This window comes from Ophidiomyces ophidiicola (assembly GCF_022830035.1).
Source record: "Ophidiomyces ophidiicola strain CBS 122913 chromosome Unknown scaffold_46, whole genome shotgun sequence".
Taxonomy (NCBI): domain Eukaryota; kingdom Fungi; phylum Ascomycota; class Eurotiomycetes; order Onygenales; family Onygenaceae; genus Ophidiomyces; species Ophidiomyces ophidiicola.
In genome coordinates, this window is record NW_026054686.1 from 1 (window position 1) to 12,835 (window position 12,835).

Here is a 12,835-nt window from a genome sequence, read left to right on the forward strand (position 1 = left end):
CCCCCCCCGCCGCGCCCCTGCCGTCCCCCCCCCCCGCCCCGCCGCTGCTCCCGCCCCCGACCTCCACCCCGGCCACCTGTGACGCGTCCGCCTCCAGCACGCCCACCACGCCCACCGCGCAACACCTCCCCACCTTCAGCCAGCGCCCGCACGGCCTGCAACCGCCGCCCAACAGCAGCAACAACAACACCCACCAACACCAGCACCACCACCACCACCGTCCGCACCATCACCACCACCACCTGCTCGCGTCCGACACCACGCGTCTGCCGCAGCTCGACCACCGCACCCCCGCCGAGCGCGAGGCCTCCTCCGCCATGGCCAGCATGCACCACGACACGCCCACCGCCCAGCTGCTGCCGCCCCCGCTGCAGCACAGCCAGCACCAACACCAGCACAAGCCCCCGCCGTACCCAGACTCCAGTGGCCCCCGATCCTTGGCCCTGGGACTCAGCGGCTTTTCGCGCCATCACGGTGGCGTGTCGTGAGAGATCCCCAGAGTTTATCGGCGATGGTTTGATTTCTTGCTTTTTTTTTTTTTTTTTTCCATATACCTTATTTTTATCTTTTTTCAGTTGTTTGAGCTGTTGTGGAGGTGAGAAACTACATAGCTACTGACTGGGGTTTGTTTTCTGCTGTGCAATATAACTTATGTTGACGGAGGGATGGATGGCTTTCTTTTCTTCGACTGTATCTGGTATCCCTACTATTTCTTCCTCTCTTGCTGCCAAAAAACCTATTTATATATATGTGCATGTATATATACTCTCATTTCGTGGCCACTGTTTCCTTGTCCTTGGTGCGCGCGTGAAAGCTTTTCTCCATTGTTTCAAAAAAGTTGTAATAACTAATTACATACCTTTGAACCTGTCCTAACAAATCTGGAAGAGCGAGAAAACAACCACCGCTGCGGGTTCTTTGTGCTCGGGAAAGTCCTGCATATACATATTGAGAAAAGAAAGTCCATTTATTGATCGTTTCAGCATCGTCTGTTAGGGGGATCTTCTCGCCCGTATTTGTATCTCGCCAATTATAGAATAAAACAAAGAATAGTAGTTATCTATCTATCGTCAATCTCATTTGCCCAAGCATATCATTCTCAAATCACCCTCCCACATAAACCACCACAAAAATAAATGTTTTTTTCATAAATAGCAGATTATTGCATGCTTCCCTTTTTCTTTCGCACAGCCCAAAGCATTAGATAGTCCAACATCCTGTCACCAAGAAAAAAAAAATATCAAAAAAAAAAAAAAAACAAAAAACCCCCCGGCAAATTCAATTTAGTATATCCATCGTAAACCGGCGGCGGGCGTCTCGTCATAGGCGAATTCGTTAGAGGCAGCAAAAGTACTTTCGCAACAACCAGCGGTGCCAGAAAGATCGTTAGCAAAATCGTCGCTGCGAAAAGCACTCTGTGACGGGTAGCTACATGCAAACACACACACACACACACACACACACACACATATATATATATATATAAACCTCCTATCTCCAGCACATCATGCTACTACTTCCCCGCCTCTTCATCGCCCTCCTTGCCCGAAACGTACACCGAGACCGAGTTCTTGGTGGCGTACAGCGCGTAGCCCACCGCGGCGAGAATCACGAAGAGCACGATGATGATGATCGCGATCACCACGTTCTTCTTCACCATAGCTGGGCGTCTGTCCCCTGTATGTGTGTGTGCGCGCGCGGTGGTCTTGAGAGGAGCGGCGGGGGGCTGGACCGGTGCTGGGTTTCTGGTGAGACGCTGCGATGGGGTTGGAGGGTGATGCTGGTGCTGTTGGGAGGCCGTTTGGTAAACGGCGTAACGAGACTCGGAGGAATAATGGGGGGAAGGGAAGAGAGGGTGACCGTTTGGCAAGATTTGATGGAAGAAGTCTTGCGACTCGAGAACCGTTTTTCCTGGTCGTTGGGTGAATCTCATCGGGTCTGACGTGTAAATACTTCGGTTGGCTGGGCAACACGGCGATCCGCTCCAATGAACAACCTTAGCTGCTGAAGGATGGGCCGCGCACTGGCCTGTGATTCTGGTGAACGAGCATCTCAGAATGTTTCGACTCTGATTTCTCAGATGCTTAGTGGATTTACAAGGTCAATGTGCAGTGGAGAGGTGACGTTGCTGAGTCCCCGTAGTAGTCGATTGCTTGAAATTCACTATGCTCTATTCCCGCCAACTACTCTGTCGCCAAGTGGAAAAAGCACTCCATACTTTCCAGCCTTATAGCTCTCTTTAAGAACAGGGATATCGGACCAAAAAAAAACCAGAAGAAGTTCGAGCTTGCCAGCGGTAGATCTATTAAGCTTCAAAATCAAAGTTCTTTCCAAGCTGCCAACATATGACTTGTTCATGCAGTCAAACAATGACCTCCAGTGCCACACAAGTAAATGGATAACGCTGTGTAATGAGTCAGGGCGGTATGTAGATGAAAATGGCAAACTCAAAACGCGCTGTGGATTCGTATGCCCCAGAATCCCCCAAAATAGATTCATATACCATGTTTCCTGCACTAAGTAAAAGAAAAAGAAAAAGAAAAAAGTCGGCTCTAAACGAATCGTACGAAAAGCAATGAATAAGAAATCATCCACGTTGGATTCCTGACGACGAGCCAGGATAGTTCGACTCAGCCCCAGGGTGGTGGGAGCCATATGGGCTATGGTCTCGAGTGCCAGATGCCATCCTGACAGAGTTGTGAAGATCACCAACAGCCTGACGACTGGTTTCGTCATCATCCTCCGAGTCGGCCTCCGCTTCATTTGGATGTTCAACAACATCCTTCTGGGCCTCTTTTCGCATCGACGTGATCTTCATATAATTATACGTCCCAATGCAGCATGTCGTGACGACCAGGCCGGCGACGTTGATCAGCGTGAGTCGGTCGTCGTACAGAATCCCGGCAGCGGCAATGGTGATGACCTCCTTGAAGATACCGCAGATACTCAGCGTCACGACCGACGACCGCCGCAGGAGAGCGAATTCAGATGCAATCATGCAAAACGCGAGAGTGCCGGGAAACAGAAGAACTCCGAGTGCGGGGAGAAGGCCAAAGTGTTCGACGAGGGCTCCTAAGCCATTCCAGATGTGGAACGGCCCCTCGATCAAAAATGCAAGGGTAATTAAGGAGACAAACATGATTGGGGTAAGGAAAAACAGGGTAGAGAATGGATTTGACGTAGCAGGATGACGAAGAAGCATGAGCTGGGTGAGCGCCCATCTAAACCCGGAGAAAAATGAGGAAGCAATGATAAGGGAGAATCCAATGGCGTTAAAGGTAGCTTCGTCGGCAACCATCATCACAACTCCAATGGTCATAGCGCAGATGATCATAATTAACCTTATAGACGCGGTTTCGAGGCCAAGGATAAGAGCGAAAAGGAGAACGAATCCTAACGTAGAGGACTTGCACATGGTGAGAAATGTAAGCGAAATGAATTTCAGCGACATGTTTCCTAGGCCGATGTCTAATGACGTTGCGGTTCCACATGGGACTAGCCGAGTGAAATAGAATGCCTTGGTCAAGATGGGGCTTGCATTTGCAACTCCTCCGGCCATTGAGGGAACGGCTTGCGGAGCGGCTGGGTTTCGAGGTCGAAGTTGGGGGAACGAATAAAGTAACGTCGAGGCCAGGGTAAACTGGACAATCATGTGTACGCTCGTCGTGAATAGAGGGTAGGAAAAATTAAGGTGACTGGGATCAAACATCCAATTGTTATACTACAGTCGGGAGCTGGAGTTAGCGAAGAACTGTGAAGAATCCTGATGGATGGGTGTCTTACCAGTGATATCGACACGGAGAAAAAATACCAAAGCAGAATGAAAACAACATTTACCGCCAGCTTTCTAACCACATTCTTATCCGCCAGGTGTTTCTGCGCCAGCGAAAGAGAAATGTCTTTCGCGTCGGCCTCGTCCCGCCGCTTTCGCCGCAGCAAGCCTCTCTTCTTCCTCTGCTGCGTCGTCAGGCCCGCCTCCTCGTCATCATCAAAATTGTCCTCCGACGCAGTGTATTCCATTTCTGAAAAGCTGCCGTCGTCGCTGTGCTTAGCCAGCAGCGACACCCTATCCGAATTGCAGTCGTCTTGGTCTTGCCCCGTGATTGATCCGCCTTCTTCCCGCTCGTTTGCGCTCGTTGCTGCGGCCAACAGCGCAGGTGCTTGTGGATCGGAGGTTGAACGGCTGCTTTGTAGCGTTGAGAATCTGCGGGAGGCTCCTATCTCCTCCTTCGGGCTCGCAGCATGAGTGGTCGGTGAATCAATGCCCATCACTGGTGCTCCCGGCCTAGTTCGGGGTACTGTGGTCAAAACAGGCTTGGCGTCATATTCTCAAGCCATAGGGTAAGTCTGTAAAGAATGGGAGGCTGGAAGAAAATGCCAGAGAGGATCCACGAGCGTTGGTAGTGGGCACGGCTCTGTTGTGGTGGTTGGTAGTTGGATGGAGACCGGGTTCAGCCTGGACTCCAGTTGTTCCACCTCAAACTCAACCTACCACTGAATTCAAATTCTGATTCCTGACCAGCCACTAGCTACCGGTTACTGTGTCCACGGCTAAAGGTATTCCCTACGGAGAATTAAAGCCAGGGATATAGCCTAGCCTTTTTCTTGATATTACTTTTGGATGTTCAAGGCTCTCTGTCACGTTTTTACATGGCAGAACTAGCTAAGGGGGATTCTTGGGATTAAATACTGCATGAATGACGTAGTGCCACATAAGTAAGCAGTCATAGCAGCGTACTTTATTTAGTGAGTTAGCATTGCAGTCGATGGTTGTAAAAACTAATCAGATACTACATATCATCCCTGCACAGCCTGATATAGATCTTCCATCATTAGTCTTCGGTACTTTGTAATGTTTCTTAAACCTCACATCACCGATAAAAGAATGGGAATGCTGTATAATGCTCAATTGGGCGAGTGCACATCATGCAAAGCTTATTATTAACCACTCTTTTATATTCTCTTGAATATATTAACCGCCCTTTCTCTGCCCTCCATTCGAAGTGTTAGGAGAAGACCGAACATTACTTCTTGGGACTGCAACGGCAGCAGCTCGTAATTCGCGACCACGGTCTCTCGACATCGAGGCAGATGCGCCAGTGGATGGATTCGCATTCGCAATAGAGTCCGTCTGGGGAGTATCGGGAAAAGCGCTACGCAATTCGATTTTCTTCCTTTCCATTTCAAGCTGCACAGAAATATTACTTTCATTAGCAATTCACTCCATGCATTGGAAAAAGTTGGAGAATTGTATACATACCACCTTCCGCACCCTGATCAGAGCTGCACTCACGCCATTCTCTGTCATTAAGGAACGGCAATCTTCGACACGATACGGCTTAGATATGATGACGGTATCCGCCACCACAATACTTGTCCCATCCCACCTTGCCGGCATGGTCCGGCTAAAAGCGTCAAACAAATCCTGCGCCTCCTTAGTCACACCTTTCCCTCTACGTTCCTCACGCTCTTGCAGCTGTGCGACGGCAGCCGCTTCCCGGGCGCGCAGGGCTTTAATATCAAGCGGATAAATCGCCGGGACTGCATCGGTGAAAGGCCCTGGGTTTTCTGAGTTCAGGTTCGGGTGCTGTTGGGAAAGGGATAAGAGTTGGAAACTTTGGATACGGCTGATCGGGATGACATGAAAATCACTGGGCTGAGCCAGTGCAGGTGCTTCTGCAGAAAGTGCAGTGGGCGGTGATGTGTTGATTGCAATCAAGTTGGTAATAGGACAGGCAGTAAACAAGCTCCCTTCCAGTGTAGTTGCAGTCGGAGGTGCAGTGGTCACACGAATACTATTCAACAGATCTGCTATCAGCAACATTCATCACCAAGAACCACAGTGCCACCATTACCATGTAATACTGTCTCTCTTCTCTTATGTATGAAAAGAAAAATATGACTTACCGTGCACCAATTGCTCCACTTAGTGCCACCTCCAGACTCACAGTTCCGGAGGGCCCCGGATTGGGTGCCACAGTGCCACTTGGGCCTTTCCCACTGCTAGCATGGCGCTTATTCTCTGCAGCCATGTTGGGATGTCCAGAGGACATCACCCCCTTTCGTAGCGTCACTTTGAAGGTTTTAAAAAAGAAACAGCCCACAAGGGTCTAAGTTCACGCGTTGAGAATGCAAGCACTTTGCTTGCCTGCCACCATAGATGTGACAGCTCCAGGCGCTTAAGAAGGTCCAGAGAGCATATAGATTGGCAGTTCAAAGGAATCACACTTATCAGCAGGCTAGATGGGACAGACAGTGCAGTGGTGGAAAGCAAGTGTTTGGGTGGCTAAAGCTCTCAGAGGCAGGAAAGGAATGACATGAAGAGAACAAAAAACCAGGACGGAGAATTAAAAGCGTTACAGGATAAATAGCAGTAGAGGGATATTTAATGCCTCCGCCAAAGGAGACCCCACTTGCAGGCAGGGCTGGTGAATGAGTTGGTGAGATGTGTTTCTGGTGCAGCGGGTGAACTGCAGACAGGCCAAGCCAGTTGTGCCTGCTTTGTGACTGGCGCGCGGCAAACAAATTAGGTTTAGCGCCACTGCCCACCGGCATTGCTTGGAACCCTTACTTCATGTAAATTAACATGCAATGGACAAAAGAATGCCTCATCTGGAGGCTCTATGTTGAATTTATCTGGCATCTTAGCCGTCAGAATTGTGTTACACTACTTGCTTATGGATGTTGAGGATGAAAAATATGACTTAAAGTACAGCAGAACTGCCAGTATTGCACTTTGTAATTCGGATGGAAAAACATCGGAAATCCTATTGCCCAGCGAAGTCGATAGGAATGTGATGCAGTGATATTGTGGGTTTCAGTAATTTTTTTGTCGCAATAAACGGGAGCGAAAGACTGGGGGCTTCCCCTTGCTGGAGGCCAACCGTTGTGCTTAGACTTGATAGGTTGAAGCTGAAACGTTGCCGCCACGGCCAGTCCAGTTGACATGGACATTCGTACCCTCCGGGTACCTCTCGTTGGCGCATTCTGGTTTGACCAAGAAAGTATGGGCACCAAAGTAGTCACGCTGAGCCTGGAGAAGGTTTGCTGGTAGGTCGTGCGAGCGGTAGCCATCGTAGAAGCTAAGTGCAGTCGAGAAAGCAGGAGCAGGAATACCCCATAGAGTTGCCTTGCTAACCACATCACGCCATCCTGGCTGAGCCTTGTGGATTGCCTTGTTAAAAAAGTCGTCAAAGAGGAGATTCTCGAGGTCTGGGTTGTTGCGATACGCCTTGGTGATATCCTTTAAGAATACAGAACGGATAATACAGCCACCACGCCACATCAATGCAATCGATGGCTTATTGAGTTTCCAGTTGTATTCTTTGGCAGCCTGTCAATTTTGGTTAGTGTTTGCCTCGAGTACCTCTTCCAATCCAGGGCAACTCACATTCTGCATCAGCATGAAGCCCTGAGCATAAGAAATAATCTTCGACGCATAAAGAGCTTGCTCCAAGTTATCTATAAACTCCTCACGGTTGCCAGAGAATTCGGGCTTAGGCCCTCCAAGGATCTTGCTAGCGCGAACACGCTCAGGTTTCAAAGCACTCAAGCAACGTGCGAAGACAGCTTCTCCTATCAGAGTGACGGGCATTCCGAGATCAAGAGCATTGATGGCTGTCCATTTGCCAGTACCCTTCTGACCAGCTGTGTCCAGGATTTTTTCGATCAGTGGCTTTCCGTCTTCGTCGTCATAACGCAGAACGTCCCGAGTTATTTCAATCAGGAAGGAGTTCAAAACTCCCTTGTTCCACTTCTCGAAAATATCACCCATCTCCTTTGCAGACATTCCAAGGCCACGCTTCATGATATCATACGCCTAGATTTCTTAGTTAGCTTCAATAACCCTCTTGCTAGCTCAATGATGCTTACCTCACAGATGAGCTGCATATCCCCATACTCAATGCCGTTATGAACCATCTTGACATAGTGACCTGCACCCTCATCTCCAACCCAGTCACAGCAGGGCTCGGCATCGGTCTTGGCGGCAATGCTTTGGAAAATATCTTTGATATAAGGCCAGGCCTCCTCGTTTCCTCCCGGCATTAAGCTAGGTCCATAGCGAGCACCTTCCTCACCACCAGATACACCGGTTCCAACAAAGCGGATTCCGCGCTCACTGAGGTATTTGCAACGACGATTGCTATCTGGAAAGTGGGAGTTGCCACCGTCGATGATGATATCGCCAGGTTCAACGAAGGGTAGAATGGATTCGATGAAGTCATCAACAGGCTTACCAGCCATGACTAGCAGCATAATTCGACGAGGCTTCCTGAGTTTGGCACAGAATTCCTGGATAGAATGTGCTCCGATGATAGTTTTTCCTAGAGGCGAGTTAGGGTATTGCAGGTGAGCGTGCGCCATTCAGCATATAAAGCCCACCTTTAGCTTCATTTTCTAAGAATCGATCAACTTTTGAAACTGTTCTATTGAAAGCTACAACGGTGAAGCCATGGTCTGCAGCATTCAGGATGAGGTTTTGGCCCATCACAGCCAAACCGATGAGGCCGAAATTACCACTGGGCGTGTGATGCGCAGAGGCACCGACATTGATGCCGGCCAAGCGCGCTCTGAAGTCAGCTCTCAGTTTGTAACATCACAATGGGGCGAAGTTGTAGAGATCATAGCAGAATGCGAGCGGAGAGAATCGAACGGCGGAGGGTTGGCACAACTTACACTGCTTGATCAGCCATGGTTGACAGGGCTTTGTAGGGAAAGCTTTTGTGCGATTGTAATGGCGGCGGTGGGCCTAGGTATCTAAAAGACTGAATGCCAGAGAGAGGAGAGGAGTGGGAGCTGTTGTGCAACGCAGGGCGGAGAAGGTCTAGGTAACGGAGGTTATTAGTGGGATGCTTCAACCAAGTTCGCCCATCAAGCATGACATCTCCGAACTTACTAATACGATCGCATACGAAGGCGGAATGTGCGGCGGGAGGGTTCTCCCTCCTGGAACCCGGCGAACGGGCCTTTTAAGTACTTCTATGCTCTACAACAGGCGTCCTAGCACGACATCATGCGTGTCATCAAGACATTCTGGCGCTCATACACAGCTGGGCGGGGCATGGCGGTTTTGGGTCTTAAGTAACTAATGAGGGGCAGGGCGGTGGTTACAGGTTTGCCGGGAGTTCGCAAGCAATCAGGTCCTTTACAAACCTCTTCCGCTCCAGCGCCCGTCAAGCTTCGAATCGCAGAGCAGGATCGGGATTGCGGCTGGCGACCCCCGGCCTGGCGAAGACTGATCTCAGCGCGTCCATCCGCCGCCATGAAGCAGCCCCTCCATCCCGCATGCTCTGGCGGCCCACCTGAATCCCACGCCGGCCCGATCAGGAGTTAGTCAGCACGACTAAACGGGAACTCCGGAGCTAATGTTAATTAACAACCTTATGTAACTAGCTAAAGCCTTGTATCACGTGCTTTGGATCTTCCGTGAGTTTTATACTACCCGCGACGGAGTAGTTTAATCACTTTGGATCCCAACCCGCTCAGATCTTGATCAGCCATACTCCGACACAGTACTCCATATCGCCTTTCCACTGCCCGCGTTTACCCAGCACATGCACGGATCCTGAAAATACACTAAGCACAGCGATAGAACACCGACATCGGCTCTATCAATACCTTCCAGGAACGCCGTTGGGTATTCTGAAATCTGAGACGTGGCTGTGGCCAAGGTACGTGTGTTTGCTACTGTTGCACGCTTGCAACGAAATCCATCTGGTCTTGTCGGCGAGCATTTCGTTCATCATGTCGTTTCCACCACCTCCAGGTTTCCAGCAACCGCCTCGCCCTTCCTCCACTCAACAGCAGCCCCACGCCTCCCTTCCTCCGCGACCTCCTTCCACCTCCCTTGCTAGCTCGGCTCCCCATAAACAAAGCAATGGTTCGAACTCCACCGGTTATAATGGTTTCGGCGGATTCCAGCCACGCTCCGTAGCGGCTAACCAGACATATCGCTCACGTACCACGCCAGCTAGCCCTACAACCTACAGTTCTGGTGCTAGCTATTCAACACCGACTGCATCATATAGCTCCAATTATCAGTCTCAGCCACAGTACCAACAACCACCTCAGCTTTACCCACCTCAATCAAGCACCTATTATTCACAACAGCAGTATGGAAACAGCAATCATGCCCAGTCTGCAACTTCCCAGAGGGCGCCTTATTCTGCAGCACAGGATCAAAGTACATACGGCTATGGCTCCAATAACCGTGGATTTGGGCACCAGGGCGAGTCTTCTGTGGACGCTGAAACTGAAGCTCAGATTGCTCAGTGGCAGAGCGCTTATATGAGCAAGGATGAAAATAATCAGTCTGCTGGAAGCAATAATAGAGGCGCGGCGGGACGGAGAGATGACGCTTCATCAGCTACAGGTGCCAATACAGGTCCCCTTGGAAACTCTCAGCGTTTTCATGACAGTTCTGCTACCTCCACCCCACCCAGTACCACTCAAACCTCTACAGCAACCCCCGCTCCCGGCCAGATAGGCCCCCAGAAGACCGTCATGCGTTCTGGAGGCGGCCAGACCTGGACAGACTCAACCCTCCTTGAATGGGATCCTGCGCATTTTCGACTGTTCTGCGGCAATCTAGCTGGTGAAGTCACAGACGATTCTCTTCTCAAAGCATTTTCGAAATACCCATCTGTTCAGAAGGCCCGCGTTATTCGGGATAAACGAACGGAGAAGAGCAAGGGATACGGGTTTGTGAGCTTTAGTGACGGTGAAGATTATTTTAAAGCAGCGCGAGAGATGCAAGGCAAATATATAGGCTCTCATCCCGTGCTTCTAAGACGAGCAATGACTGAAATCAGGCCCGTCGCCAGCGGTAAAGGCGGTGCGAAGAATCAGAAAAAGGGCAGAAATGTCCATGGTAGTGGGGCTGGCGGTAAAGATTCAAAGGGGGGCGGTAAAGGCTCTGATGGCGTCCAAAAAAAGCAGTCCAAAACAAAGGGTGGCCTACGAGTACTTGGGTGAAACGCTGGCCATGTGCAGTTGACATACTTTTTCCCCCTACGCGGACAAACTGTTGATCCCAGCACTGTATATTTGAGACCAGGCATGGCTCATCTTACCTGTCTGATGCCATAGATTTGGGGAACGTCCCATAACCTTAACCTATTGCCTACAGCTTAGCGTTTAACAAGATACCATAGTACGTGTCTATGTGCAGTGCCTCTACATGAAATACAAATGATTGTCTGAAAGCTGTCTTAAGCTTATGTCAAAGTTTTATACATATATCATTTGGGGATTATACTTTTTGTTATCATTCAACTAATTTTGTGATATCTAATAACTTCCTACCAACATATCTTTACCCAATACAACATCTCGACTTGAAATATGCAACTTTCACAAAGCTATTATTATAAATGATTAGCAAGCTGCTCTGTAATATCATGCATAGATAACATTCAAATATACTCCCTCCTGCAACATCTCTTTTCTCATACTGTTTGGCGACAGGAGGAAAACTTCAAAGCGTAAAATCAATACAAAAAAAAATCACTGTTTAGTTTAGCTCCACATCACTAATTGGTTCCAACTTGTTTGCTACTTACTCCATACCATTGAATTATTAGAGAAGACTCATTATAAAAGAAGCAGCGACAGTCCAAAATTCATAACTACGGCAAGTGTGAATTTCACTGTCTTCAGAGGTGGGAGTATCAAGTACTACTTGCCTTCCAATGGACGTGAAGAGCCTCACTCTGGGTTGCTCGAGGTTCTCTTTACCAATCATTTCCCTACTAACCCCTAGCCACCACTGCTGGTCATTCGTTTTTATGTATTTTAGTATTGGGAAGTTCTAGGCTATGTTGTAATATACTATCTGTACTGTTTGTAAGATTTTCCTATTGTAGTATCAAGTAATAAGTCATAGCTGACCAGGAGGCAGTCTTTAGGTGCAAAGGATTTCGATACTCTATCCTGATACCAGGTCGCCTTTTATTATCCTGACCGACACGTTTGTTGAGTCGTCTCTTGGTGAACAAGAATGATATACAGAGTCGAAGACGAAACGGGCCCCGATGACTCAGACTCAGAGGGGACCATAGATACTCCAGGGAGTTTAACCGATTCAACTGCGAATTCGTTGTCATCCACTATCATCTATGAAGACTCAGAATGCCCACCGCCTACTCCCATGGAATTCACATGGCAGTGCCATTGGTGCTGGAATGAATATGCATTGGGAGTCACCAATAGGTGTCTCATAGACGGACATTATTTCTGCCCCGGTTTGCGGAAAACGGCACAGAAACGAGGTAAAGCCGCACATCGATGTGTCTCCTATTTTGACTTCAAAGGCTGGAGAATGGTGCGTCGATGGCAGCAAGCTGTTCGAGAAAAGAAGCTAGGTATTAGAAAAAGAGATTGCTGGAACAAATGCTCGTATCCGTCAGAGTGCATCTCATTAACCCCACTATCCTTACCATGGGGCAACATATCCAAAGTGCCACTAGTACGTCACGTTTTGTAGACTGCACTGTGTCGTATGTTGAAGCTAACTGATCCTTCACCGAAAGTCAAACTACCGGGCTATGTCGCGAATCCAGAGAATTAAGCCTCTTTCAGAAGCTCAGTACACGGACATCTTCCCAGATGAGGAGGAGTTTCCGGTAGGACAAAGCGGGCTAGACACTTAATTCTGAGATTGCTCACCAGGCCACAAGGTCTGGCTCGTTATCTGGTAGTCTTTTCACATCCAACAGCCCGGAACCTCGAACATTTGTTGAACCGGGGCTGCGTAGTCTTGCCGTGCATTGTCTGGAACCCATTTAAGTGTTCCAAAAAATTCCATAACCTTAAACTTCGCACCGCTGGTAGTTAT

The 12,835-nt window shown here is 49.1% G+C and overlaps 4 protein-coding genes across 4 annotated transcripts; 1 reads left to right on the plus strand and 3 right to left on the minus strand.

The window, feature by feature from the left end:
• Nucleotides 1–2,587: 2,587 nt before the first annotated feature.
• LOZ57_006535 (uncharacterized protein) lies at nt 2,588–4,269 on the minus strand (the record flags this gene model as incomplete). The annotated part of the gene is made up of 2 exons (XM_049255551.1): nt 2,588–3,721; nt 3,784–4,269. 2 exons carry the CDS (start codon nt 4,267–4,269, stop codon nt 2,588–2,590), a joined length of 1,620 nt encoding a protein of 539 aa, XP_049105440.1.
• Nucleotides 4,270–4,972: 703 nt separating this feature from the next.
• LOZ57_006536 (uncharacterized protein) lies at nt 4,973–6,032 on the minus strand (the record flags this gene model as incomplete). Its single annotated transcript, XM_049255552.1, has 3 exons — nt 4,973–5,188; nt 5,261–5,795; nt 5,908–6,032. 3 exons carry the CDS (start codon nt 6,030–6,032, stop codon nt 4,973–4,975), a joined length of 876 nt encoding a protein of 291 aa, XP_049105441.1.
• Nucleotides 6,033–6,892: 860 nt separating this feature from the next.
• GND1 (phosphogluconate dehydrogenase (decarboxylating) gnd1) lies at nt 6,893–8,693 on the minus strand (the record flags this gene model as incomplete). Its single annotated transcript, XM_049255553.1, has 5 exons — nt 6,893–7,333; nt 7,391–7,819; nt 7,873–8,324; nt 8,383–8,570; nt 8,677–8,693. The coding sequence occupies 5 exons, from the start codon at nt 8,691–8,693 to the stop codon at nt 6,893–6,895; spliced, it is 1,527 nt and encodes a 508-aa protein (XP_049105442.1).
• Nucleotides 8,694–9,744: 1,051 nt separating this feature from the next.
• On the plus strand, nt 9,745–10,974 carry LOZ57_006538 (uncharacterized protein; the record flags this gene model as incomplete). Its single annotated transcript, XM_049255554.1, has 1 exon — nt 9,745–10,974. The coding sequence occupies one exon, from the start codon at nt 9,745–9,747 to the stop codon at nt 10,972–10,974; it is 1,230 nt and encodes a 409-aa protein (XP_049105443.1).
• Between the last annotated feature and the right edge of the window lie 1,861 nt (nt 10,975–12,835).